Below are 26325 nucleotides of genomic sequence, written 5' to 3'. Positions count from 1 at the left end.
TACGTTCAACACATTTATTTGAGCAAATGTATCAAATTATTAGTTTCAGTTTTACATCAACAAAATAAAATTTTCACAGTATACACTTTGAAAAGAAAAAAAAAAAAAAAAAAAAGGCAAAAAGAGGAAAAAAAGGAATTATACAGATGCCAAATTTTCAGGTTAACATCATCATCTGGCAAACTATTGTCTAGACAACAGATTTACAAGGGGAGCGGTCTGAATCATTCGCCCGTCAATCCAAGTTGAAGGAACAAAATGAAAGAGAAAAGGACAGATGGCAGCAATTCTTCCTCCTCAATGAGGCCAAAATCCAAAATCCAAACCAGCAAGTGGCTGAAAGTCCCTCTGAATGAGTTCAGTGTAGATCATAACAAGTCTGACAGGCTTCTGGGGTTTTAATTAGTGTTAGCACTCTTCACTCTTACCCAAAACCAAAAAACGTGGGAGCAAAACAAATCAGAGGAAAATTTCTGAAAAGGAGGAGCTGCTGTCAAAAACCATGGGACCATATGTGGCAACATTTCACTTAAGAGATCCAAGGAAAACTATAAATAATGAAATTACATAAAATATTACAATTATCAGTTTCAGAAGCTCACGTGACCCACTATAAAAAGGAGCCTATTAATGTTAATTTATGGCACTAAAGAACAAGTAAATATGAAAAAAATCCTCATTAGGTGCCGCTCAGCTTCTGGGAGCAATCATAGGGCAACGCTCCCCTCTACAGGCCAAGCATTATCACTGCAGTGTTAAAGTATTCATTCACAGCCAGGATGGGACGAGCATACCATACCATAAACTTACATTCAACCCTTGTAAGTTTAGAAAAAAAGTATATGATAAATCAAAGAATTTTCAACAATGTAAGACCACATAGGAGTTAAATTTCAAAATGAAGACAGAAAGTGAAAAGCACCAAGTGCGTTGCAAATTGTGCCTTTTCTGATTGTTTTTATTTTCCTGCTACTCAAAGACTCTTTACTTCTTCTCCTTCTTCTTGTCCTGAAAACAAAAACACAAACAGGGACAGTTAGTTTGGTCGAGCTGCTGTTGTGAGTGCTGTAGTTATGTATTATGAAACAGAGTGTCTCACTTCAGCCTCAGGATATTGAGCCGCGCTGATCACACGGAATATGCAGAACATTTTCAGTTACCTGTCTCCGAGTATCGTCATCACTCAGATACAATCAGACGTCCCAGTTTTAAATTACAGTTACAGCTACAAGTATGGCATTTATTTCTTCATTACATGATTTTCTTCATGAATGCATGCGAGTTTATTAGACAGGTGTCTGGAGTATAAAGCGAAATGAAAACTGTCCAAGGTGTAGTTAACTAAAATTAAAAGTACCAAATACCTTCTGTCTGAAGTTAGAATTAAGAATACTAAAAAAAAAAAAAAAAAAAAAAGCTTTAAACCAAACTTTTCCTCATATTAAAACGTTAACACTACGAATGTTTAGATCTCTGTGACCCTGTTTGTGAAAATCCACAATGCTAAGTTTCAGTTTTCACTGTTTTTGTGGACCACTAATAAAATTTCCTGTCATTATACTGTGGTGCTTTCTCAGATATCTCAAAACCTCAGCAAATGAAACCACAAATATTTGCATAGCTCAAATTCATGAGGGCCAAATAAGAAAAATGTGCTCTTTGTGTGACTTTAGTGAACTGGCTTTTAGAACATCAGCATTTTTTTTTTTAAAATAAATATGAAACATATTTTATATTTCTGTTACTGTTAAGCATGAAAAGGCCAAAAAAACAATAAGCCTTTTTATACTTCACTGGATTTCAGCCTGAAGTCAGTTTATGTTTAAGTTCTGTAGTAACAGCTCACAAAAATGGTCTTATAAATAAGTTTGTGGAGACCATTTACATCAGTGAAGACTACACATTTGTTGCTCTAATGACTTTGTACAGCAGCAAGATGGTATATTTGGGACTGAGCCAAAACAACTAAAGTGCTTTTGTAGTTCTTTATAGCTTTAGAGTAATAGACTAGACCGTCAGGGAAACTCCCTTACGTATTTTTAACTGTTAAAATGTACACAAACAACTTTTGTTATTACAACAAGCCATCACTAGACATTCCTGGAAATGTTCAAAGACAGTATTTTGCAGTCATATAATATCAGTACCTTATCGTTCATGGCAAGGATGACCATCAGTTTCCTGAAGACGGTGATGAAATCAAGAAACAAGTCCACACAGTGCCTGAAAAATAAAAACAGATATTCAGAGGTGGTTTTTGAACTGTAAAAACATATTGGGCGTTTTCATACAGTATGCAGCTTTTCTAGGCCCAGACCGATCAATCAATCTACAGCACTGAGTAGATCGATTGTGGCCTCATAACATGATATGGCGGTTTCTTGGTTGGAAAAGAAATCGCTCTGATGAACTGCAGGAAAACAGTTGGGGGGGACATTATCGCCATTATCAAGCTGAGGAAACTCCATCAATCTTTTGGAAAGTGAATGCAAAGCGAACACAAAGCAGCATTTTCAGCAGCGTGATTACACCCAAAGTCTTTGCAATGAGTCGAACTGGTCTAAATGTGAGCCAGGTGATTTACCAAGATGGATCAATAAAGCCAAAGCTTTGCCTTCCGGCTCAGCTCTTCACATTACACATCTGATCAATCACCAATCCAACAGTCCAGCTTAAAGTCCTGAAGATGGAGTACCTCAAATGACGTTTCTTCAAAACAGCTCCGTCAGCACAGCCAAAAAACAAACTCCACCCTCTCAGAGAGGGCTGTGGTCACAGTTAATCAGCCGCCACAGGCACAACTCTTGTCGCTAAATATAACAGACTGTTCAACACACCAGTTACCCAAATAAGTGTTATGCTGTCTTTTATCAGAACTGGTCGTGGCCTCGGGGTCATCGTCAAATATACTGTTGTCTACTAACTGAGAATCTCCCTCTCTGCTACAGAAATCAGTCAGTCGAGATACAGTCAGACCGACTGAAGAACATCATCAAGTAGAACGAGCTGCCAGCGCGTCTGATAATACAATGTGGTGCATCAAATTACTTTTGAGAACTGATGCTCAGTTGTATGGCTCACTGTGGGATGATGCATTTGCACAGCATTTGGTTATAGGGAAATGTAGGCCAGCAGATAAAGGGCTCATGGGAACTTTGCTAGCAGTGAGCACATTTCCTCACCAGACGTAGTCCTTGTCCCCGTTTTCTGCTTTCTCGATGATGAGCTGAGTGTCAAACAGGACAAAGCCGCACATGATGAGCAGCCCCAGGTACATGTGTGCCTGTCAGAGAAGATGACGATGTTAAACGGCACATTTTCACTTACAGCTGATCAAACTTCTAGCAGAGGGTGGATGGCCCTGTTTGGTTCACTTACCTTAAACAGAACCATAGATCCAAAGAACATGTTCATCAGAGACATCAGGAACAGGAGGGAAAGGCCGGACATGAGTGTGCCTGAGGAGACAAAGTGGTTAGCTGGGCATCACTTTTCCTGGATAATGCTACCGCTAATGTCAGGGGTTTATGAATATATAAGAAAATTTTGAAAAATTGTATTTATTATTAATTTATTTATTTGGTTATTTAATATGATTAAGTAACTTAAACATCACACAGTTCCTGAACTTATACGGACCCTTTTAGGATTCTGTTGAGCTTCAGATATAATTTAAAAGAAAAAGCAAATTGAACAAAAACAAAAATCAGGCGAGGGGGCGACTGCCTCATCTGGTAGAGTTTTAAGACCAGATTAGGGTGTTTTGGGTGTAAAGCCTGTCTAAAACCTAGCTTATGCTCACTGTTGTACAATCATGTTAGTTTTTACTGCTAACAATACAGATGTACAGGAGCTCAGAGATTTCTGGATTATAGAGGTAAACGCTCCAACAGTTTGAAAAGAATGGAAAGCTGAAAGTGGCCCAGGTGAGAAATCTAGAGACAAACACACCTACAAGATTTCTGTAAGTGAACCTGTAAGTTTTATCAGCTCCAGACAGACTTTCTTATTGCACTTTTACTCACTTTGGTTTCAGCTGCACTGACGAGTGAGTGAATTTGTGCTCTTAGGGAAAGTTCACTGCTGCCAAAACTGAACTGAGATTAAAGCCATGTCCACACTAATACGTTTTAGCTTGAAAACGCATCTTTTTCTCTCTGTTTTGCCCTCCCGTCCACACTGAGACGGTGTTTTGGGTCAAGGAAAACGGAGCGTTTTGAAAACGCCGTTTTCACGTCGCAGTGTTGACAGCAAACCCGGAGCCTTTTCGAAAACGATGACACATTTTAGTCATGTGATGCAGTCATGTGACCAATTAAACTAAGATAGCGGAGGGCATTACACAGCAGTTGTTTTGTTTGCTCTCAATTGTGACAGCCACATTAAAGATTAATATCAGTTTGTACATGCTCCACATAGCTTTTCTTCAAATTCTTTAATTCTCACTCGCTTTTGCAACTTTGCACCTTTGTGTTACTCGCAGCAACAACACCTCATTGTTAGTCCATTTAAAAAAAACTCTGTGCTTTTCCTTAACATTTTGCGACGTTTCAAAGAGCCGGAAAGTAAATAAACGGCAGACAGAAATAGAGCAGTACTTGCGCAGTACTCTAACGTAAGCATTTTTGGCCGTTTCAATGTGGATGAACAACTCTGTGAAAACAAATTAAAACAATAGTGTGGACGCGGAGCGTTTTCAGACGTATACAACGTTTTCAAATTTATCTGGGCTAGTGTAGACATAGCCTAAAACTGTAATAGATTTAGGCTGTGTTGATTGCTCAGTCCGTCAGTTTTGTCACTTTAACAATTTGGTGTATTTTAAAATAATGCAAATGGTGTTCTTAGGGGGGTGGAGGATGGGGGGGAGAGTAAACTGGAGATCTTGTACAAAAGGTTTTTCCAGATCAGGGCAGCGAATATCATTTGAGAGGTTTCATTTGTATTTAATTGGCTGATTTAAAAATAAATAAATAGATAAATAAATAAAATTTTTAGAGGGTATTTAGCAGTAATGAGAAGAAGGTATGCCAGGAATATATAAGCACCGTTTCTGCCTGAACTCATTCAGTAGCTACCAGGTATAGAGTTTGTGGATTTTATATCATCTAGTATTTGTTTACACTTTCTAATATCAGATGACTAAATATAAAAAAAATTAAATAAAACCACCTAAAATGATAGTTGTATTTTTTGTGCTTTGGTTTTGCTTTTTTATTATTTCTCAAGTATATTTGTGAATATTAAAAAACAAAAATCTTTCACTGGGCTGTTTTTAACTCGAATACTTAAACTTGTGAATTAATTTGTGACTAAATGAAACATACAGAGGGGACTTTTTTTAAATCTGTTTTTGGATCCACAAACTACAGCGTGAACCCTGAGTTTACAATAATTATAATCTGTCTTATGGACAAAAACTGATGTAAACTGTCTTAGTTATGGGTGGCAGATAGCACAATTACCTCCAAGGAACAGGTAGGTCCTGCGTTTGGCGTAGAGGGCGCTGAGAGTGAAGCAGATGAAAATCACAGAGGTTCCCATGAAGGCAGTCACAATGATACTGAGGAGAAGAATACCAGGACAAATAAATAATATGTTCTTTATTGACTCTTTGGTTTGCTTAGAGCTGCATAAAGAGGTTCAGATTTATATGACTAACTTTCACTCACTGAGCTGTTAGCAGACAAAGTTTAATCTGTCACTTACCTCGGATTGACAGAGATGACAAAGTCCAGTGTGGGTCCAAGGCCAACACCTGGTGAGTAAACACTGTGTTAGGCATAATTACAGACCATTCACCTCTGATCACACAAACAGTAACACATTGTGAACTTACCTGTGAGGAAGGCAAATCCTGCGAGGATAGCCAGTCTCTTCTTCTCTGTCTCAGAGTTGTGGGGGGTCATGGCAAGCCAGAACATCAACCCCAGGGATCCAAGCACAGACAGCACACCACCCTAAAAAACAGGGGTACAGGGTAAACACAGGTACCAGTACTGTGGCCAAGACAATACTCACATTAATTTAAGATAAAAAAGCTACAAGGTGTTAATAAACTACTTATATAGAAATTCAGATTCAAATTACAGACATGTACTTTGACCCATTGTACGAGCATTATCTGAAATGCACCTGCAGAGTTGTGATGCGCAATAAATGCTTCTGTTATGGCCATTTGCTCTATGGTGTCTCTTCATGTGTGCATGATTTTCTTTCATGGTTATTGCCAGTGTCTGTGAAGGTTCTCAGTCATCCAGGTCATCGTAGTCAAAGGAGCTTGCAAAGAAAAGCGTCTGGACTTCTTTATTGTCAGTGGTTTTAAATGTCTGTGCTCCTTCCAATTTGTCACCTACGTCTTTCAGTCTTTACGTCCAAGTCTTGCTACCAAATAACTACAGAGACACTTACCTCTTTTAATTTAGATTTGACTTTTGACTCCCAGTAATAACTTTTAAAATTGGCTGTCCCAATTAACTTAAATAGTGGCTTAAAAGCCCTGCTCAGACTTAATCTAAGATGGCTGATGAATGGTGAGACTTCCCCCCACCCCCCCCATTTTCTTCTAAAAGCTGTTGTTGTTATCACATCAAACATGGGATAGAGGTGACTAAGCTTCAAAGTATGTGCTGAGTGGCTTAGTAGTGATAATGCTCACTGTAAATGACCATCGATGACCTTCTATACTTCACAAAGAGGAAAAAACAAAAAACAAAAAACAAAACCCCACAACAACAAAAAACAAATACAACCAAGGTTTCTCACAGTATTTAAACCTTAAGGGGAGAAAAAGATCTGTTAGACAGTAAATACCACCTGTTGTTTACACCATCATCTACAGCAGCACATGATGGTGTAAACAACCATAATCTGCTACCGTGAGAATAAGGTCAGGATCAAGGTTATTATAGTTAAATCAAGCTTTAAGAAGTATTTTAGGTAACTGAACTGGAATAAAAACCTGATAAAAAACAAACAAAGACTATTATGTTCTTACTGACTTAACAAAACAAATATAAAGGAAATTTCTTTAGTCTTAGTATTTGTCACTTTGAGAAGCCTTGTCTACCTATTGAGACTTTGAAAATGTAATCTGTTTGTCCTGTTTTATTCATTCTGAAGCTATAAAATCTTCCCCTTGACAAACACAATCGAAAGTAAAACTTTTCAAACATTAAAAACAAAACCGAAACTGTCAAACTTACTCTGGAAACTACCTGAATTTCAAATGTAATGGAAAAAAACAAAAAACAAACCAAATCAAAACAAAGAAAGAGCAGAACAAAATCGTATTAGTAGAAAACTACATCTCAAACAAGCCACCTCAGCAGCAGACTTGCTGAAGAAAAGCTGTCAGTATTTGGTGTTATTCTGTCCAGTAAAAACACTACACAACACAAGTGAGTACACCTCTGTGCAATAATCAGTTAAATGACAGACTGGTTGAAACTGCATCAAAACTTGGGAAGTTACTTGTAAAAGTTAAATGAATAATCAAAAACAAAGATGTCATGCTCAACATGTCTGGTATGTTAGTTGTACATATTGTAGTTGTGTACTGTGACTTGGAGGCCATAAAAATATGTGGAACAACCAGTAATGTGGGCTATTCTTGGTCATGCTGTGGACAGAAGACATAATAGCGAAAGAACTTTTTCGCGAAGTGAAACCAAGTGTTTAAATAATGAAAACTGTCCACTGCAGCCACTGTTTGTCTTTTTAAATTGGCCCACTTATTTACTTTATGTCTGATGCCCCCCCCAACGTCCTCTTTGTGTTGAACTGTGCTTCCTCTTTCCTGCTCAAACCACCCAATCAGCTGGCTTTTTGGGCTCCATAGTATCGGAGCAGGCTGGATTTCCATAACTTTCCCTCAGGTCTGCCAAAAACAATGCAAACGCAGGCCTTTTGGTCACATTTACTTTCCTTGTGGAAATTTCTTTTGCAACACGAATTCACAAAATAAGGGAATGGAAATGGGGGGGGGGAATCACTGCAATCCTGTGCTCTTAATAGCAGTGGCTTCAATTCCTCACCTCACCTGGGACCCGGCTACTTTGCATTGTCAGTGGTTATTTTGCCTGTGGCTGCTTGAAGCCGCTTCCTGTGTGAGCGTGGATGGTTGAGACATTCCTATTGGGTATGAGATGTGAAGACGTGCCTGTTATAAATGACAAACATGGCCTGAGTCGTACCTGAGATCTTACTCATTTTCATGAGACTGCCACGTCTATTTTTCTTTTTTACTGACTGATGATTGTTTTGACAGATTTAGGTTTGTGAACCAAGCAGTAATGCAAAAACTAAAATACAGATTTATATACTTCCAAATACTTCTTTTACAGTTCTATAAAAAGAGTTACTAACTCAGTTGAGGGAACTGAATTTCCTCTCTGATGGACTATTGAAACATCTTCACTGCATTTAAACCAGTTTGATGCCAGAACATAAATATTTGTAACTTTCTGTTACGCCCACATCAGTACCTATCACGAGCCGCTTGTTTTTGATGAAGGAAAGACTCATCACGCAAAGTCATCCAACACCACTCCATGATCCAGGGTGAAGGGAGAGACACACTACACTGGAAATACAGGCTTCAAAATAGGCTACACCTATGATTACTTCACACAAGTTAGAAAATTGTTGATTATTGAAACACAACTGACTGAAAATCATGGGCTCAATCAGCCTTAATGAATAAATATGATTATGAAATAGGTTGTTCCAGAACTTTCTAGGTTTGGACACATGGGCTGTCTGCATCACAGCTCCACATGTGAAAGAACTTTGAGGAATTGAAACTTGATTGCAAGCTCTTCATAAAAGAGGAAAAGGGGACACATGAAGTTCTGTTAACAACTAGAAATCAGTCAGAACATAGCTGAAGCAGTAATCACAAGGTACAGAATAGGCCACTAGTCGAGCTCGGATGTCTTTCCTACTACCACAATGTCACTGACCGAGTGCTTGCACAATCTGACCCTTGTGCTTCAGGCTTGGCAGGAGGATTATCAGAGGGAGGAAAAAAAAAAAACTTTCTATGACAGAGCATGAAAGTGACTGCATAATGTTATTCTCTTCAGATCAGCGGTCCCCAACCCATCTTTTTGTACCGATACTGGTTTTATTTTGCTGTATTTATCCACAACACCTTAAAGGCCGGTCCGTGAAAATGTTGTCGGACATAAACCGGTCCATGGCGCAAAAAAAGGTTGGTGACCGCTGCTTCAGATGACATCCAAGAATTTAAAAAAATGCAATGAATATAAAAAGAAGCCTGAGGAGTATTGGAAAAGTCTGGATTTATGGATGGTTACAGGTATGCCTGTTAGGAATACCAAAAATACTGGGTGACAACTTGCCTGCCTGGCTGCAGACAACTAACAGAGGAAGTAGACTGTAGTAGAATGGACGCATGTTACCTCACTCAAATCCAGTAGCAAACACCTTTGGGGTGTTTTAAAAAGAAACAGAGAACAAAAAAAAAAGAGAGCTTAAAATGTGCCCGAAGAACAGCAGAACATCCCCAGAGAAATTTGTGCAACAAATTGTGAGCTTGTCATCAATAATAATAATAATAATAATAATAATAAACACATGAAATAAATAAATATCAGTAATGAAAGTTTAGCTGGTCTTTGTTGGACTAACTTCCCACCTTAGCTGTGCGACTGTGTTTGATTTAGGGTCACTGTGGAGATCAGCATCCATATAGTGAAGTGCTGCAGACATTTATAAGGCAACATTTATAAAATAAAATATTTAGAAAATAAAAGTGCTGTCAGTACTGTAAACTAGGACTACTTTTTTTCCCCTTTGTTTTACATAAAGACAGAGTACCCTTCTATTTAGCTGTAACCAAATATATATTTTATTTTTTACTAATCTGACATGTAACAGATATTGCATAGTGATATACTAAATATCTGAGATTGATAGTTTCAGATCCTAGATAGGTAAAATTTATGTTAATTATATTAGGATAAAATAAACTTTCCTGTAGGAGACCATCTACAGGTACATGTACAGCTAGGCCAAGCTGCATCTCGTTATGCTTACCTGAAAGAGGCGTGTGACGACATGGACATAGGAGCCGGCAGCGGCCACAAACATACAAACTGCCAAGCTTGAGTACACATTCTTCAAGTGCACCTGGGTGGAATGAGATCTGCAGGAAGAGGGATAATACATGAACGAGGCATGAGTGATGAAAAGGCAAGTTAAAAAGCAGACCATGACGACCGTTTCATTACCACATAAATTGTTTACGTACATTTGGGAGAACTTGAAGAGGGCATCAGTGTTGATGCTGCGGTCAAACACGTTCATGGTGAAATCGGGGACTGAGATCTGATGAGACTTCTGATGAAACGCTGTCTTCTCTTAACAAATATGAACGTAAATTAAACCTCTGCTCCACTTAAAACAGTAAGAGTAAAAACTCCTCTATCATGATGACTGTAAGCCTGGAGCAGGTAGTACAAGTGCAACCATTTGTTAATGATTAGTGGAAAGAAACTGGGTATATCTTTGCAGTTTTCTCTGAATGTTTAAACAGTAACGGTGATTACTGATGCCACTAACACTTGCAGCCAAAATATTCACCAAGTGTGCCAAACCCTTCTCCTCTTTACACTCAGTTTCTAATTTTATAACACAACTTACTTCTTCACACTCAGACACAGCACCCCAGTACTTTTCTCGCTGCCTACAACAAGGCAACACAGTATGCAATGTGTTATTCCGAAACCTGTAAGGATTGGGAGATTTAGCTCAATTGTGTAGGTGCACTTTTGTTTTTGAGGAGATTAAGAATGCATGTACTGAGATCAGTTTTAAAGGTATTTTTATGCGCAGAATACCACACTTTGTTCTTCTTTTAATTAAAAACTTGAATGTAATCTTCTTGGGCCTTCATACACAAAACTACTACTACACCGTAAAAGCACAAGAATGCCAACAATTGTGCACTCTTGTTTAAATGACTACATAATTTTAATATTTCTAAATAATGTGACTCACATGGGTATTTATCCATTATTATTTCAGTTGTGATACTGTGTTACATTTTTTATTCATAATTATGATCAGTTTATTGGATAAAGTACATTTTGGGCTCAGATTTTAATGCATTTTATCCATCCTTTCCTTATTTCATGCATTTCCCAAGTTTCACTTGATGTACTCTTACTGCATTTACAGGCTACTGTAAATGTTATTTTGCAGTAACCTACATGAATGGTGCAATCAGTCTAACTGTAACTGTGGTGTATGGGGCACAGATATGCTAAAAAAGCTGAGATAGCTAAACTGCAGCACATCAGTTTCATGCTCTGTGTAGGAACTGTGTTAAAGTGCATCACACCTATCAAGTAAAATTACATTTAAAAATGTTAAATCTGTCAAACTGTGCAGTGTATAGGACACATGACAAAAACCTGATCAGTCTCAAAACAAAGTGAGAGATATGTGTTGTGTACAATTTCTCTTACTTTTCTTTAAAAAAAAAAATACTTCAGATATCCATATTTATATTTTCTTCTAGTAGTTTTAGTAGTTATAAGTTTAATTTGCTAAACTAAGGTTTTGTGAAGATCCTTTAAAATTAAAAAGCACCTCAGAATATTGCTTTATGTTTACATTCTCATACCCTTAAGTTCGTGTGTTTTCTCTCTCTTTAGCAATGCACAATCAGTATAAGATAGCACAGCACAACATTCTTAAATTAAGCTTACCCTAACTTTTTGAACCAACAAATTAGCATTTTTAAATATTGCCAAGTTATTGATTTTAAAACTTAATATCTGGTTGCTTGCATGTAATGCACTGGTGCAAAGGCATAATTATTTCAGTTTCACAAAAGTAATTTGCTTTTTGAAAAGAGCTGTGTATCGTGAAGCTGTTGTCGGTGACAAAAGTTGTAGAGAAACAACTCAAAGTTTTAATGAAAGTGACTGAGCAACTCAGAGTGAGGTATGTACCTTTACATTGCAGCAATTTCAACAGCTATACAAGCGTCTCACACTAAAATTTCATACATAGGGCGATTTCGTTATCACTAAAACATGAATAGTAACATTAGAACAATGACAAGGGCCTTACTACGAACCCCATACTCTTTATTTTCCAGCAAATCTAAACCTTTAATTTAGCAACTGGGAGTCTAAGCTATGAAAATAACGTGATTCTTACTTTCATTATTAAGGAAATTCACACAGAAGATTAGAAGTGCGTAGTCTACTTTGATGAAGTTACACAACAGGTTAGCTTTAAATGTCAAGCTTTATGCCATAACTAGCACACAAACATGCTAACAACCTGTTTAGTAGTCGCCATGCCTCCGATTCGGGAAGCATGGTGACTGCTTGAACTACTTATTCTTACATAAATACGACAATAAGCCATTCGACACGATAGCTGAGCACCAGACAGCCAAAAAGCAGACGCCTGGGAATGTATTAATAGCTAACGCTGCTAGCCAGTACCCGTCAAATAACAAGAAGCATGGCGAGCTAACGACACAGTTCGACGTCTCCTTCTTTCTTCGGTTATTTTCAGCCCCAGTTAACACGACAAACCGGTATAAGCACAAAACGGTTGCATTTGTACCTGCATATTACTTACCTCTCTGTTACGAGCTGTTTCCTTTTCTCTGCTTTACAGTTAAGTTTTTTTTTTCTAAAACAAAACCGTACGTGTCAGCTCTCGGCAGCCTGCTGATGTCACCATGGAAACGCCCAGAAGATTGTAGTCCAGTCACGCGCAGCGAGGTCGAAAGTACGACATATCACCGGCTATCTAATGCGATTTAATGAGCCAACTAGCTGTTTGTAATTATGAATTCTTTTTTTCAAAAACATTAAACATTACAAGTTATTTTCTCTGCACTTTCGAATAACATTTATATTATGCTGCACTGCCTGGTGTGTCATCGACGAATGTCACCGGTGCACCTAAAATGGCCGACACAAAAATGTAACTGATATCATCAGCAAAGCGTCTTTAGTGCTGTAAAAACAACGTTTGTTTGATCACAAAATAAACGCTGTAAAGAAACCACTTAACCGTCTCAACGGTTTCTAATCAAACCGAAATAAGGAGGATATAAGAGTGTAAATATAAGTTCGATGATATGACCGAGATATCAGTCATGACGAATGGTGCAACTGCATGCAACATGTGAAATATTTTCACTTATGTTTTAGTCATTAAACCAAAAGTAGCCTATGCAATAATAGTTTATAATGACAAAAATATAGCACTTTGTACTTAATTGTTAAGCTCTGCAAAAGAAAAGAAAAATGTGCAAAAGATGTTTCTTTATGGTTACATCTTAAATATTTATTAAATTTAATACTTGAAGTATAGCTTCCACTAAACATCATTTTTTGGTCAATGAAATGTTTTGACGTGTAAATTAGTTCCCAGTTAAGCTTTAAATTCTTTCTTTCGCTTTATCCATTTAAGAAAAATCATAAATTAAATAGTCCACAAAAGCCTGTATCATCTTTATTATGTTATTTCTTTTTAAGTACGAATTGTACGATGGTAGTTTTTTAGAACTAAACGAGTAAACAAATTATTCTCTGCTCTGAAATGAAGTTTAAAAGAAAAGACAAAAAGAGTAATTTGGTTCCCAAATGTTTCCCTAAAAACAGCACCTTAGTAAAGTTGGTCATGAAAGTACTATATACTGTACAAACATGTAATTTTTCTTTCATTAGATGTAAAAACTTAATCAAATATTTAAAGATATTTAATACACTACAGTGATTTTCTTTGTAACATGGCATAAAACACACATACGCAAAGGTAGTAAAATAGAACCAATTTTTATTTGAAAATAAAACTTATTTGAAAATAAAAATTGGTAGCAGGTCTTTTAGAGTTTTGGTCAGACCAGGTAGAGAAAAATTAAGTTCTGGATTTATTCTCATACAAAGACAAATTGTGACTTTAAACAAATACTTTTGGTCATCACAACTGGTTTCAATATTCTCATTGTCATGTTTCACTAGTTGACATGCAGACATAAAACATCATAGAAAAAAAAAACATTCAACCCCCCCCCCAAAAAAAAACGTAACCTCTCAAAATCTCTGTGGTACTGGATTTCAAATGTATGTTTGCTTGAATGATTGAATCTCCTCTTTACATCTGATCGCCGATTTAACTGTAAGGTTTTGTATAGTTAATTCTGACAGCAAAACGTGCATGATTTAGGCACAGATAAGGCCAGCCTCAAAACAGGCAAACGGATTACAATACACAAGGTTGAGCATTATGAAGTACTGGACACAAGTTTTTGGCCAATAAATATAGAAAAAGACATGTTTAAAAAAAAAAAAAAAAGAACCCCAAATATCAAATTTGATATTTTCAAGTGTTGCACTGCAAGTACCGCAGCCCCTGGCATTACACTTGCTCCTGACAGTGTTTTCTCACGCTCAGCATGACACATCAGTGTGTATGCCTACAAATCTCTGTTCAGGCAAAACACCATTCTGTCCTAATTTCAAAAGGCACAGCTTTTACTTACAGCACTGTCAATATAAAAGAAGTGCAAGTTGTTTGCCACTGAGCAATAGAAGAATATAGTAACAAATGAAATATTAAACTATGACTTAAAACTGTGGCATTTAGAAATAAATGTGTCCTATGGAAAAAAATAAAAATAATAATAATTCCAGTGTCTGTTTTTGAAAGGACCAAAAACAAGATTTCACCCCATTCATCCAACTTTATAACCAATAGTATCAAATGTCAATTTGACCACTTAGGATTTATATTGCATGTTATGTAGAAACCACTTTCATGATACAAATGACTAAAAATACACTTGTTTTGACACCCATTTATAGTTAAATAAGGCTACAGTAATGTCTGCTTGACTGGCGACACAAGAGGTACTGTCCATGTGAGCACAGAACTGGGTTGCATAGAGGAACCGCGCTGACAGTTTAAAAATAGATTTCCTTATAAAACAACCTATTAAAATGAAAGGTATAAAATCATTTTTATTAAAAAAGGTGTTTTTGTTGTTCCATACAAGGCACAATTAACAAAAACAATGTCCAAAAGTCAAGTCAGGACAGGCAGGCTTCTGCTTTGGCAAAAGAACCCCTTTAAAATTCATACCAACTGGAGTGATTGTGATGGGAGTGCTTTGGTTGGTGTTTTTGTTGTTGTTGTTGTTTGCAGCTCTGTCGTGGTGCTTAAAAGTAGTGATTTGTGATTATTGTCAGCATTGGATCAGAGGAAAGGCCTCACTTTGTGACATACACTTTCAATTGAGCCAATACTCTTTCCCCAGGCTTAGAATTTCCTTGACCTCATACCAATGCAGTTTTCTAAACAGAAGGATTTTGTGCGCAGGCAAAGAGAACAGTCTGGAAACTTATGTCTATGTTCTGAATACACGTGGCTATTTTAGTCAACTTTAGCACTGGCGCTCCCGTTGGAGTCGAGCAGGTCTGTTGAAAGCTAATGTCCACGAAGCTGGTCCAGCCGGGTGTAAACGTTATCAGCTTGGCTAAGATCTTCAAACACAGGAAGAAGGTTTAGCAGCTCAGCATCATCCACGTCGTCAAACCACGACACCACCGGAATCTGGGGCAAAGAAACACTCGATTATATGAGGTGCATCTAGCCTAGCTAAGTGTGCCCCAAGTAAACAAAGCCAAGTCAACCTTTAGTTATCATAGGTTGCTGTTAACGAAAGTAATTTTTACCTTTTGTTTCAGGAAAAAGAGAACTAAAGACAAGTGTTTAGTTTGGCGGTTTTACATCATATTGGTCAGGAAAACCTTTTCCTAGTACAGACAGATTCATAATTTGGTTATGTTCCTGGCTTGATTGATCAAATACAGCAAATTCACTTCTGTGGTTCAAGTTCAGACCCTCAGTCAGCTTAATTTGACACATACAACCAACTAACTCCTTTATGAAAGGCAGTGTGCACCAGATTTTCAGAGACTGGTCCAAACTCACAGCATTATTTGGGTGGAAGATGTAGGAGGCAGGAGAGTTGTCCAGGATGAGGGTTTTGTGGAGGTCTCTGCCTAGGCGGCTTAAATCCTTGACATAGCAGCCCTGGTGGAATACACAAGATTCCCGAAACAACCGGGTCCGGAATACTCCTCCCTGGTCCAGCAGGTCCGTCACCGGGTCTGCGTACTGGTGGGAGGATTGGGTAGCAGGTGAGGGAAGAGCAGGGATGTACAAGCCTGGGCTAAGCTGTCCCAAGCTGCTACAGAATATTAAGCTGGGACACAGCTGGCACTAAGCCTTTAAGATGAGTTGTGTATAAACTGACACCCATCTATTCCTTTAAGCATGGAGGGTGCGGGTGTTCACTAAGGTGTCTATCAACACGTTAGAGTAAGAGAGGGAACTAAAAAGGTGAGAGAAAGCAAATCTGATAGATCAGACATCAGCTAATCAAAGATCTTCATGTTTTATTCCAGCATCTAATTTCAGGATCACTGTCAGTATCTGATGTGAAGTACCTTAGCGAGACTGGCTGTAAACAGCACACATTCAAACAATTCGCCCATTCTCTGCAGGAACTCGTCCACATACGGCCTCTTCAGCACATACACCTGAAAGGGAAGCAAGTGGTTGGTGAACAGCTCAACACACGACTGTCATTTAACCAAATGTGTGATTTTAATTCAGTCACACCAACAACAGCAACCAAATATTGCCAATGAAGCTTAAAGTATATATAAAAAAATAAAAAATAAAAAAAATTAGTGCTCAAGAGGTCTAGGACAAGGCTTTTTTGTAAAGTAGAGCTTAGAATATGCTAAGTCTTATAAAAATAATTATGCCTCAGCTTTATTTCACACAGGTTTTTAAAACTAACTGGGAAACAGGATAAGGAAGCGGTCCCCTTTAAACAATACACTATCAAGACAGGAAGCTGAAACAAATGCAGACTTAGCACAAGATGAAGGAGAAATATGCCAATCCTAAAGATATCCAATACATGGAGAACACTTTAAAGAGAAGGTAGTTATTAGTCTTCCAGACAGTACAGATAGTTGTTAAGATTAGTGCAGCACCAACTTCTTAAACTGGCAGCTTACTTTGGGATCTTGTAAGTGTTCAAGTGGAAATAAAAGTACACAACATACAATTTAAATTAAACAACAAAAAAAAGGAAAAAAAAAGAAAGTGCATCTCTCACTTCTGAAAGAGATTTTGTGCCATGTCCATTATCAGTGTAGTTGCAAGATCAACTAGTCTGAAGTGTGAAGGTTTAATAGGGATTTCCATGTTTTTGTTCATCTGCACGATTCATTTCCATCCGTCAGCTGCTGATGGCCAGTTCCTGAAACAAGTAATCAAGAATAGGCCGTGCAGTGTTAACCAGCCTATCCTGGATTACTTGAACCAGGCAGAGGCCCACAGGATTCCTTACCGTCACATGGGGTCGCTCGAATCACATTTCTTAGTTAATTATATTTTCACACGTCCAACTTTAAGACCTTGTGCCCCAAAGATCAACACAATGCTATACTTGTACATTTATTTCAAAATCGTCCTTGCAGAGGCACTGTATCAATTATTAATGACATTTTAGCTGAAATGACTCATTTTCCTGCTGATGCATCCACTTTGACTTGTGCAGTTTTGTTCAAAATCTGGCCACTAGAGGGCTCTGTTTAACCATCTTAAAAAAACTTAACTGACCCATCCCTTTTCAGCTCAGCAACCACTGCAAACACATCAACATACATACACCCCCCTTACAGGAAAGGCACTCATACAGAGTAGTTTACCTGGTGTGTGGTCCCCTCTATCTCCACAGGCACGATGAAGTCTGCATTACTAATAGGCTGGAGGGAGAACACAGAGGGAGATGGTTGGCATGCTCATTCACATGAGCCACGCTGTGTACATTCACATGGCATTACATAACAGCTGAACAGCAAGAACCAGGCTCTTCATCGCTGCCATAAATCACAGCACATAGGCTACACAAATAGAATATGACTCGCTTTGATGTTCCTCAAACACATGCGACGACTTTTCTAAGAGAAACAAAGAATCGCAGCAGAAACACGCCCAATAAACAGGCGGTCGTTTAATCAATGTTACCCAAATACAACTGTCATTTCTGCAGGAAGGAAAAGCTGAAACATCAAATCACCAACTGACATGGGTAAATAATGTTGGGCCGGTGTTATCGGTACCTTGAATGAGCTGTGCACCAGGGTCTCATCCAGGTCTATGACCACGCATAGCTTCCCTTGGTCCTGGGCCGTCACCTCAGGCAGCAGGTTTGGTTCAGATAGCTAAAGAAATGCATGTAGACTGTCATATTCATCATTACACTTGAGAAACACAAAGTAGCCAACAGGGCATTGAGTTATATGGAAAACCTGAAAGCTTGGTCTGGATTTTTACCTCTGGGGAAATTAGATTATACTGGTTTTTGTTAAGGCATGCATGTGTGGAAGTTTAAGGATTTACTGTAACAGCCTCTGTGTGGTATAGCTTTATGATTAGCATGTGTGTCTTTTTTGCAGTATTTCTCCAATGCATGTTGTCAAACTCAACAGGAATTCGCCTGCAGGGGAAAACGATAACCTTGATTCAAACTCATTTTCAGATAGCCAGCCAGCCCCCCCCCCACACACTCTTAGTTTTGTTTCATTCCAGCCTCTTTATGAGAAGAGGCAAAGTGAAATTAATTATTAATTTTATTACATAACAGAAATGGCTTATCTATTACGGATGGCAAATTAAGATCGAGGAAAGACTATGCTGGGGAGGGGGTGGTGGGAGACTGCTAGAGCAATTTTGTTCAACTAAACACAAGAAACCAAATGAAACCAAGCTAGCAGTGCCAAATGTTTAATTTGGTTTCATATCAGTAGAAGCCTGCCAGACAATAACCAGGGTCCTACAGATGCTGCTTGCTGTTTGCTCCTGATGCTGGAGGACACTCCTCAACATGAACAAACATGGCATCTCATTAAAATACCCCTAACATGGTGGTGAAGCCCTAATCAAGCTGACAGCGCTCACCAGCGTGGCCAGCAAGCACTCTGAGCTTTATTTTATTTTTTTTCTCCCCTCCACCTCAGCAATTATGAGGAACACAATACACCGATTCTCTGCCTGCTCATGCCTGCCTAAAGGACTGATAGTCACTCTCATTTCTTATCTTCCTTCGGGGGGGGGGGGGGGATAAAGTGAGAACATCAAAGTGATTCCATATCCACAGACAGTTGCGGTTAGCTTTCAAGACGTTTAGAGCAGGTGCAGCGGTGGTTTTAGTTGTAAAAAGACGACAACAATAAGTGCAGTTTTACAACAGCGTGTTAAGTTTATCCGTACAGATGGCTAAACTATTCACACACTTCTTTTATGGCAAGCAGTGTGTGTGTGTGTGTGTGTGTGTGCAACAAGGAAGTAAGATCTTAAATAAACAAAAGTAAAAGCAGGGGCTGAAGCTGAGGTCTTCAAATTGATTTCAGCTGTGCAGAAATATCTCTGAAATGCAAATACTGTTACCTTGACAACCATCCCATTTTCCTGTGACTCCAGCAATCCCTGCTGGGAGGGTGATGGCGGCGGTGGCGGCGGCGGCAGTGCTGGTGATTTGGGGCCATCCTGAGCTTGGAGGCAACAGAAAAGCGCTTTGAAGATGTTGCAACTCCGCGGCTGTTTCAGGGCGGACCGGCTCACCTGGCCTGCCGGGAGCAGAGACACAAACACGCTTCATGAGGAAACAGCAGCACTCAACAGAACCAGTGCTCCCAATGTTTGTGGACCAATAAAAAGGAATGTGGAGCAAGCTGATTGGCCAGCTACTGCATTTCCACAAATTGAGTTCACCTGTGAAACAAATTGGCTAAAATGAACCCTCGCGAGGAGGACTTTTTTCTTCCACTTGGTGTTTTTACATTAAAATGTCCACAAAGATAGTTTTAACTTGATGTGTTTTACGCAGCGATGGCACAACTACATCCAGAGGACGATAAAATGAAGGCTGCCTGTTCGTTTGCAAAGATTTCTTGTAAACTTAAAAGATGACAAAAAGCCTCCCTGTGAGTGTGTTTAAAGAGGGGAGTGCCCTTTGCTAACAAAACATTTATTTTAAAGTTTTATTTATTGATTATTTTGCAAATTTAGATTAAAAACTAGCAATAACTAATTTTGCGTTTTTGGGGTTGGGCTAGTAAAATTTTCATCTCTACTGGTAAAAAAAGTAATGTCGGACACTGAAACTGTGTGTCGTCAACATGGGAAACATGGTGAGTGGAGGCCTGAATTACAGCCCACAACTTGGGTCAGATACATGTTATCTAATCTTTTTTCTTATACCAAAATGAAATCTTGATGCAAACACATTGAAATGTTTTCTTGTTTGTTTTTTCCTCTTCATCCATAAAAGATAATTAGGCAGGAGCTGCTTGTGACACACAGATTGAGTTTCTCTAATTCCTGAAGGTACCATCCATCTGTCCACAGGGATGGCACAGCCTCCACATGAAATCTGTTTTTAATGCCTCTGCTGCTGCTGCCGTTGCTGCTGCTGCTGGAAATGGCTGGTACATGTTATATAATCACAGAGGGCGGGAAAACCCACACTTTTCAGCAGTACCTTTCGACAGACAGAAAACATTCCAACCATTTTAAACTCGGGGACCTTTCGGGGCTGCCTGAAGCGAGCCAGAACAGCCAGACAGGCAGCTGGTCGGGCAGTCAGGCAGCCAGCGAGTCGGACAGGCAGTCACACCTCAGTGCTCTGTGCAGGTCTTTGATCAGCCACTGTGACCACCAGCGTCCCAGCCTCAAAAAAGACTTGTGCCACCGCCAGTGTAAGAAAAGGGAGGAAAAACATCCCTGTGATTCCCCTCTAGTGCATTTCATGTGAGGACTTGCAGAATTAAAATAGTTCATAAACACTCTCTAGTCCCTGCTAGAAAGAGGAAGTGTGGAAAAGAGTGACAAACAACTGCATACTCAGAGATTTATACATTTATTACTTCTACACTCTGAAGACATAATGCAGACAACAACAAGCATGTTACACAACTCCATGTTTAGGAGACAAAGGACACTGGATCTTGATTTGGTAATTCTGCACACAGCATTTTCACTGGGAAAAACTACAACCTCCATTATTTATAGCCCACGAATGTGCATCTTGCCATGCAAATCAGCCTATTGATTTCCACAGGAAGACATTATTGGCCATGTGTGACATAACAGCATACATTAGATCTCCTCTGCATGTAAAAGGATGGAGAGATGAGAAGAAGGAGATTAATCTTTTAGAGCTTTATGAATGGCGCACACACACACGGATCCAAAATCCAAAACATCCCTTAATCTCACAAAACACGCAATGCAAAATGACATTAATAATAAGAATAATGCTGAAGAATTATTTTGTAAAACCAACACATGACCTGGAGCACCACAGACCTGTAATAACTACAACCAAGAGGCTGAATCAACGAGCAAAGCCTCTTTCAAGCGCAAGCAAAGTGTGCAAACAACGAAATCTTTGAAACGGCGCTACAACGGGCGTGTGCAGAGGGGTGTGTTTGTGCATTCCGCTGTCAATACCGCGGCACGGGTATTTCTATACAATCCTGCTGTATAATCAGCAGCCCTTAAAGCTCTCTTGGCCTGTAATATACAGCATGGTGTAATACAAATCCCACTCGGGCTGTTTTGTCAAATGAAACGATAAAATTAAAAATAAATAAATAAAAAAAGAGCAGCGCAGCATTATTTCGTGAAGCCACCGACGGCGCACGGATATGTGACCACCATGGTCAATTAACAAAAACACGAAGAGTAGTTTGTGAAGACTGAAAAACACCGAGCTGTAAGTGCTGCCTGTGGTGACAGTCAGGCAGGGCTCCCCGTGTTCTCTCGACCTGGTGTTGGTGGTAGTAGTAGAAGGATATGGGATGTTGCCAAACGAGCTGGAACCCGATAGATATAAATACAGCAGCTCGTTTTTTATTTTGGAAAAGCTGGGCATGGCAACGACACCGAGAACAACTTGGGGGGTAAAAAAAAATACACCAGAAAGATGGGTTTGCACAACAAGAGCACACACACTGCCAAAGAAAAAGAGAGGCAAAAACTGGATCAACAATAGCTACTAAGCTCGGTGCGTAATGGAGACTGTGAACTTGTACCTGAGCCTACGTCCGATGCATTAATTCAGCTATAGTGACGGAGATTGAACTACACGGTGATCTGGCCCCCGATACAAAAACAAACACAGGGATTTATTCACATTCACGGTTTTATTTCCAAATTCAACAGCAGTCGATTGGTGGAGGAAAACAACAGGTTTGTGGCAAAACAGAATAAACACATTAAGGTAGCTTTCGGCACGGTCTCTTTGTGTTTTCCAGCGATAAGATGTAAAGATTACACTCTGCTCGGTGGTGGATGTCAAAAAAGGGTAATACGCCTCTCTTACCGCGCGTCCGCAGCGCGCAACTGTCAAATAAATGGGCGCACTACGCGCTTTCTTACCGCACTAATCACTTATAAGAAAACAGTACACATAAAAGAGAGTACTGGGAATATTTGGGATGTAAACAACACCCAATCTCACCTGTTTTCGGTGACACTTGGACGTCTTCTTTTTGCACTTGGGTGATAACAGAACTTTCCATCTGACAATCACGGAGCCCTCAAAATCCTCAAATCCTGTCCCCGAGTACTGATGGGCATCCCTCATTGGGTTTTATTGACAAGCTGACGTTATTATTCGCCGAGTTAACTTGTCATCCGCCTCAGTTACGATCCTCGATGGGAGTAGGATTTATCTTGTTCCTGGCTTTCTTTATTATTCTCCCGTCCGCCGCCTCTTCTTCTTCTTCTTCCCTCGGAGGGTCCGCCTGGGGAGGGGGCAAGGCACTTGGATATGTTCTTCGGACGCTATTTGAGACTCCGTGCGGCCCGTCTTCTCGGATGTGCCGATTGTATTGCTGGTAATATCGCAGAGAAGCCCCCCTCTCTTTTGAGAGTCCTCACTTTTGCAGCAACAACATGGAGAATCCAGGCGAGAGAAGGAAAACAACCGAGGAAATGGGGCAAGGGAGGGCGGTTTCAAGCCCCCCGTTACTACAGATAAACAACATCGCCCGAGAGGCCACTAGGAGCGACGGAAAACAGCGAGGATCGATCGCGTACGGAAGATCTAGCGAGGAAAAACGAATTCTGGTTCGTAGTTGGGTGTAAAACGAGAGTTTTGTTGTTATCCCAGGTTTTGTTTTTCTACGGTTGGGACTCCGCGGGCGCCTTGAAACGGTACCCGCGCCCTGATTGGACGCCAGGGAGGAGGGGAGGCGTGGTCAAGGCATTCCTCCCCGGCCAGCACGCGCCGCAGCGAACACATTCCAGCGCTGCTCGTACAACAAATGAGATCACGTTGTTTGTGAATTATTAACAAATAAATAAACGAATGCTGATGAACACAACTTAATCAAGAAACATGCGAGTGTACGAGGAATAAAAAAATACACTCATTATTAAACTAAACACTAGGGACGCTATTTATTTATTTTGTTGTTTGTTCACGTGCATTATTCTAATTAAAACTAAATCAGAGGTGGCTGAAATTGTGATCATGTCCAAGTAATTATAGAAACCTTTATTTAGTCAGGGGGAAATCAATGTAAATTACATAAAATATAAATCATCTATAGTGTAACTATGCTCAGGTACTCTGAAATGTTGTTTGGCATCTCTCAGGGATAGAAATACAACCAAGAAAAGGACACAGAGATAAAATGTACATTACAGAAATGCCGAATAAAGGTTATGTATATATATATAATAAAAAAACAGATCAGTGTTTAAAAGTGGCTTTGCACAGTTCTGATACTAGCAGTCTGTCAAGATAAGGCTGTGAATATATGCAGAAATGTATTTCTACATTCAAACACACATATATGTAAGATATAAAATAATTATAATTAAAAAAATCAAGAACAAGGTGACACAAAAGGAAAAGCAGGAGCCTTCATTTTTATAAAACATCACAGAACATGAGCTTAAACATACAATGACATACTTGTCTCACCCAAGACTGCTTAATAATAACAGTCACAAGAGAGATATCTAAGGTAATGCATTGCTGTGCACTCTAACCTAAACTTTAAAACCTTAAAAGTCATAATATATACAAGAATGGCTTTGTAAATGGGGGAGAAAAAAAAAGTATTTTTCTATTTGAATGGTTCTTGTAGAGGGTACAATGATGGGTGACATCAAAGGGTTTAAGAGTGCTGGCATCTGCAGAGTCAGGGACTGGTGCACAACCTTCAATCTGCTGCCAAAAGATAGGTTGCTGCCTGAGAAACGAGCATGAGCTAACTTAACTTCCAGGCTTCTCATCAGTCTCTTACCATGAATTTTAAAAGATAATGATTCCTCTAAACCAGATGACCAGCTACCTTTTTTTTAAATTATAGCCCAGAATAATAAACACACCCACCAGCACCTCCGCAAATACTGCTTTATCATTATTTTTAGTGTTTTTAATACTTGGATTTCTGCCTCTAATTTGCATTTTCCTCTGGCTTAACTTTTACTTTACCTCCCTAAATTCCTGGTTTTTCCAATGTCATAACCTCTGATTAGAAGAAAAAGAGTAGGAAGAGCTCAGCACCGGGCTCACTGAAGGACATAAAAGTGATAAACACTAAACAAATACACAGGGAATCTGTGTTTGTAGCAGTAGTAAAACGTGAGCACATAAGAGTTTTTAAAGAACCCTGGCTGTAAGAAGATTCAAGTGTCTCTTTTCAAAAACAAAGTATTTTACAATTGTACAAGATTCATTTAAAAGTTGAAATAATCACCTTTAATCCATGTGACAGGAAGAGCTTTTCACCTTTTCCTTCATGGAGACGTGAAAGGCTTTGCTGGTAGAGATATAACCCCATGCGGGAGTACATGGGAGAGCTTCATGTACGGAGGTAAGAGAGGGCACAGTGAAACCAATGACCCAAGCTCCTTTCATTTTTCTCTTTCATTTCACTTCCTACTAAAATGAAACTTGTTTTTTTGCCTAAAACTGCTTGGGTGGAGGGGTGGAGTGGGGGGGGGGTGCGGCTCCAGCCCTGGGAGCCACTGTGTTATGGCAATCACTGAACATTTGCGCAATAACGCACTCAGACTGTGCTGCAGTTACTGTACTTTAGCATGAGGCTGCTGCTCATAAACATTGCAGGATGGTTGCATCATATAGGAATAGAGTCGTGCAGCGTGGCATTTAATAAAGCTATCTGTCTTTACATCCACTTATTCATCTGGGAGGGAGGGGGGAAAATCACAAACAGTTGTGGTTGTAGTTGTTTTTCATTTGAATAAGTTGCATTGAACTGCAGACAAATCCTGTGTGTTATATAATCATTTTCACTACACCGAGTATAGCGATTTTCTGAGCAGCTGGAACTAAAACACATTTGTTTGACCTTGCTCAAATAAACAGAAGTGGGTTTGACATGATGTTAGGCAATGTGGTCAACCATCGGGTCCCCAGATATTTATATTTACAGCGTGGAGGTTCTGCAGAGTGCCTCCTCCTCATCCTCTGAAAGCTCAAAGACCTCTGAGTAAATCAAAGTGATCCTCTCCCCTGCAGCATACAGTAAGCAAATATGGTGTGAAATTAAGCAACAGCACATATCTGCTATATTTAACCACACGAAACACACATGTAAAGCACACTGAAAGCGGCACAGACCGTAAACCTGTAGGAAGAAACGGAGAAGCAGCTTGTTAATAAAAGGAATAACTACACAGCTGAGACGGTCCATTCCAAACACATGTGGGCCCATTATACCGCGAGCTCAGCCAGTGCCCACAGCGGCCACAATGCAAGACATAAACAAGAATGGCCCCGCTGTTTGCATTCCTGGTGTGGGACATTTTAAGGCAGCACTGACAGCTCGGTGTAAAAATATATACAAAACAAGTACGGGCCGCACAGCTGGAAAATGTCATGTGGTTTAAAGCTGATGCCACTGTTTACTAAATCAACTTGAAATTCATTATCAGTGCCTGCGTTCTGCTGCCCTCATCTTCTGGTATTCCTCTCCAAGACAGCAAAAGAGCAGCGGGGTCAGCAGCTGTTAAAAGGGCTAAGGGTTGAGGGGGTGCTGCAGGCGTAACCCTCCACCAATCTTCCAGTGCTCTAACGGGACCAAAGCGCAACCACTTAAGAGCAATAAGTGCACCCGTGCATTTTTTTTAAAGTCAACATGTGAAGCCATGTTAGTGTTTATTGCATTTTCTCCCCCCAGTGTGGAGCTTTTTGTTTAC

The 26325-nt window shown here is 39.4% G+C and overlaps 2 protein-coding genes across 4 annotated transcripts; both read right to left on the bottom strand.

Annotated features, from left to right (window-relative positions):
* On the bottom strand, positions 1-12918 carry tegt (testis enhanced gene transcript (BAX inhibitor 1)). 3 transcript variants are annotated; one of them, XM_040038198.1, is made up of 10 exons: positions 12628-12918; positions 10277-10380; positions 10063-10171; positions 5840-5960; positions 5710-5758; positions 5466-5563; positions 3379-3458; positions 3183-3283; positions 2148-2223; positions 1-1008 (listed from the first exon to the last, which is right to left on the bottom strand). In XM_040038198.1, exons 2-10 carry the CDS (start codon positions 10330-10332, stop codon positions 985-987), a joined length of 714 nt encoding a protein of 237 aa, XP_039894132.1. In that variant the 5' UTR covers positions 10333-10380; positions 12628-12918; the 3' UTR covers positions 1-984. The 3 variants fall into 3 exon arrangements, with proteins under 3 accessions (XP_039894132.1, XP_039894130.1, XP_039894131.1); XM_040038196.1 differs by having other exon boundaries at positions 10277-10385; positions 12628-12917; XM_040038197.1 differs by lacking the exon at positions 12628-12918 and adding an exon at positions 10669-10693 and having other exon boundaries at positions 10277-10385.
* Positions 12919-14247: 1329 nt separating this feature from the next.
* Positions 14248-23292, bottom strand: ctdsp2 (CTD (carboxy-terminal domain, RNA polymerase II, polypeptide A) small phosphatase 2). The gene is made up of 7 exons (XM_040038194.1): positions 22607-23292; positions 19531-19709; positions 18204-18305; positions 17790-17846; positions 16512-16604; positions 15994-16179; positions 14248-15612 (listed from the first exon to the last, which is right to left on the bottom strand). Exons 1-7 carry the CDS (start codon positions 22665-22667, stop codon positions 15487-15489), a joined length of 804 nt encoding a protein of 267 aa, XP_039894128.1. The 5' UTR covers positions 22668-23292; the 3' UTR covers positions 14248-15486.
* Between the last annotated feature and the right edge of the window lie 3033 nt (positions 23293-26325).

Source organism: Simochromis diagramma, unplaced genomic scaffold (assembly GCF_900408965.1).
Source record: "Simochromis diagramma unplaced genomic scaffold, fSimDia1.1 OVJJ01000061.1, whole genome shotgun sequence".
Classification (NCBI taxonomy): domain Eukaryota; kingdom Metazoa; phylum Chordata; class Actinopteri; order Cichliformes; family Cichlidae; genus Simochromis; species Simochromis diagramma.
The sequence above is the reverse complement of the archived record's forward strand: the minus strand, read 5'-3'. Positions and strand labels throughout refer to the sequence as shown.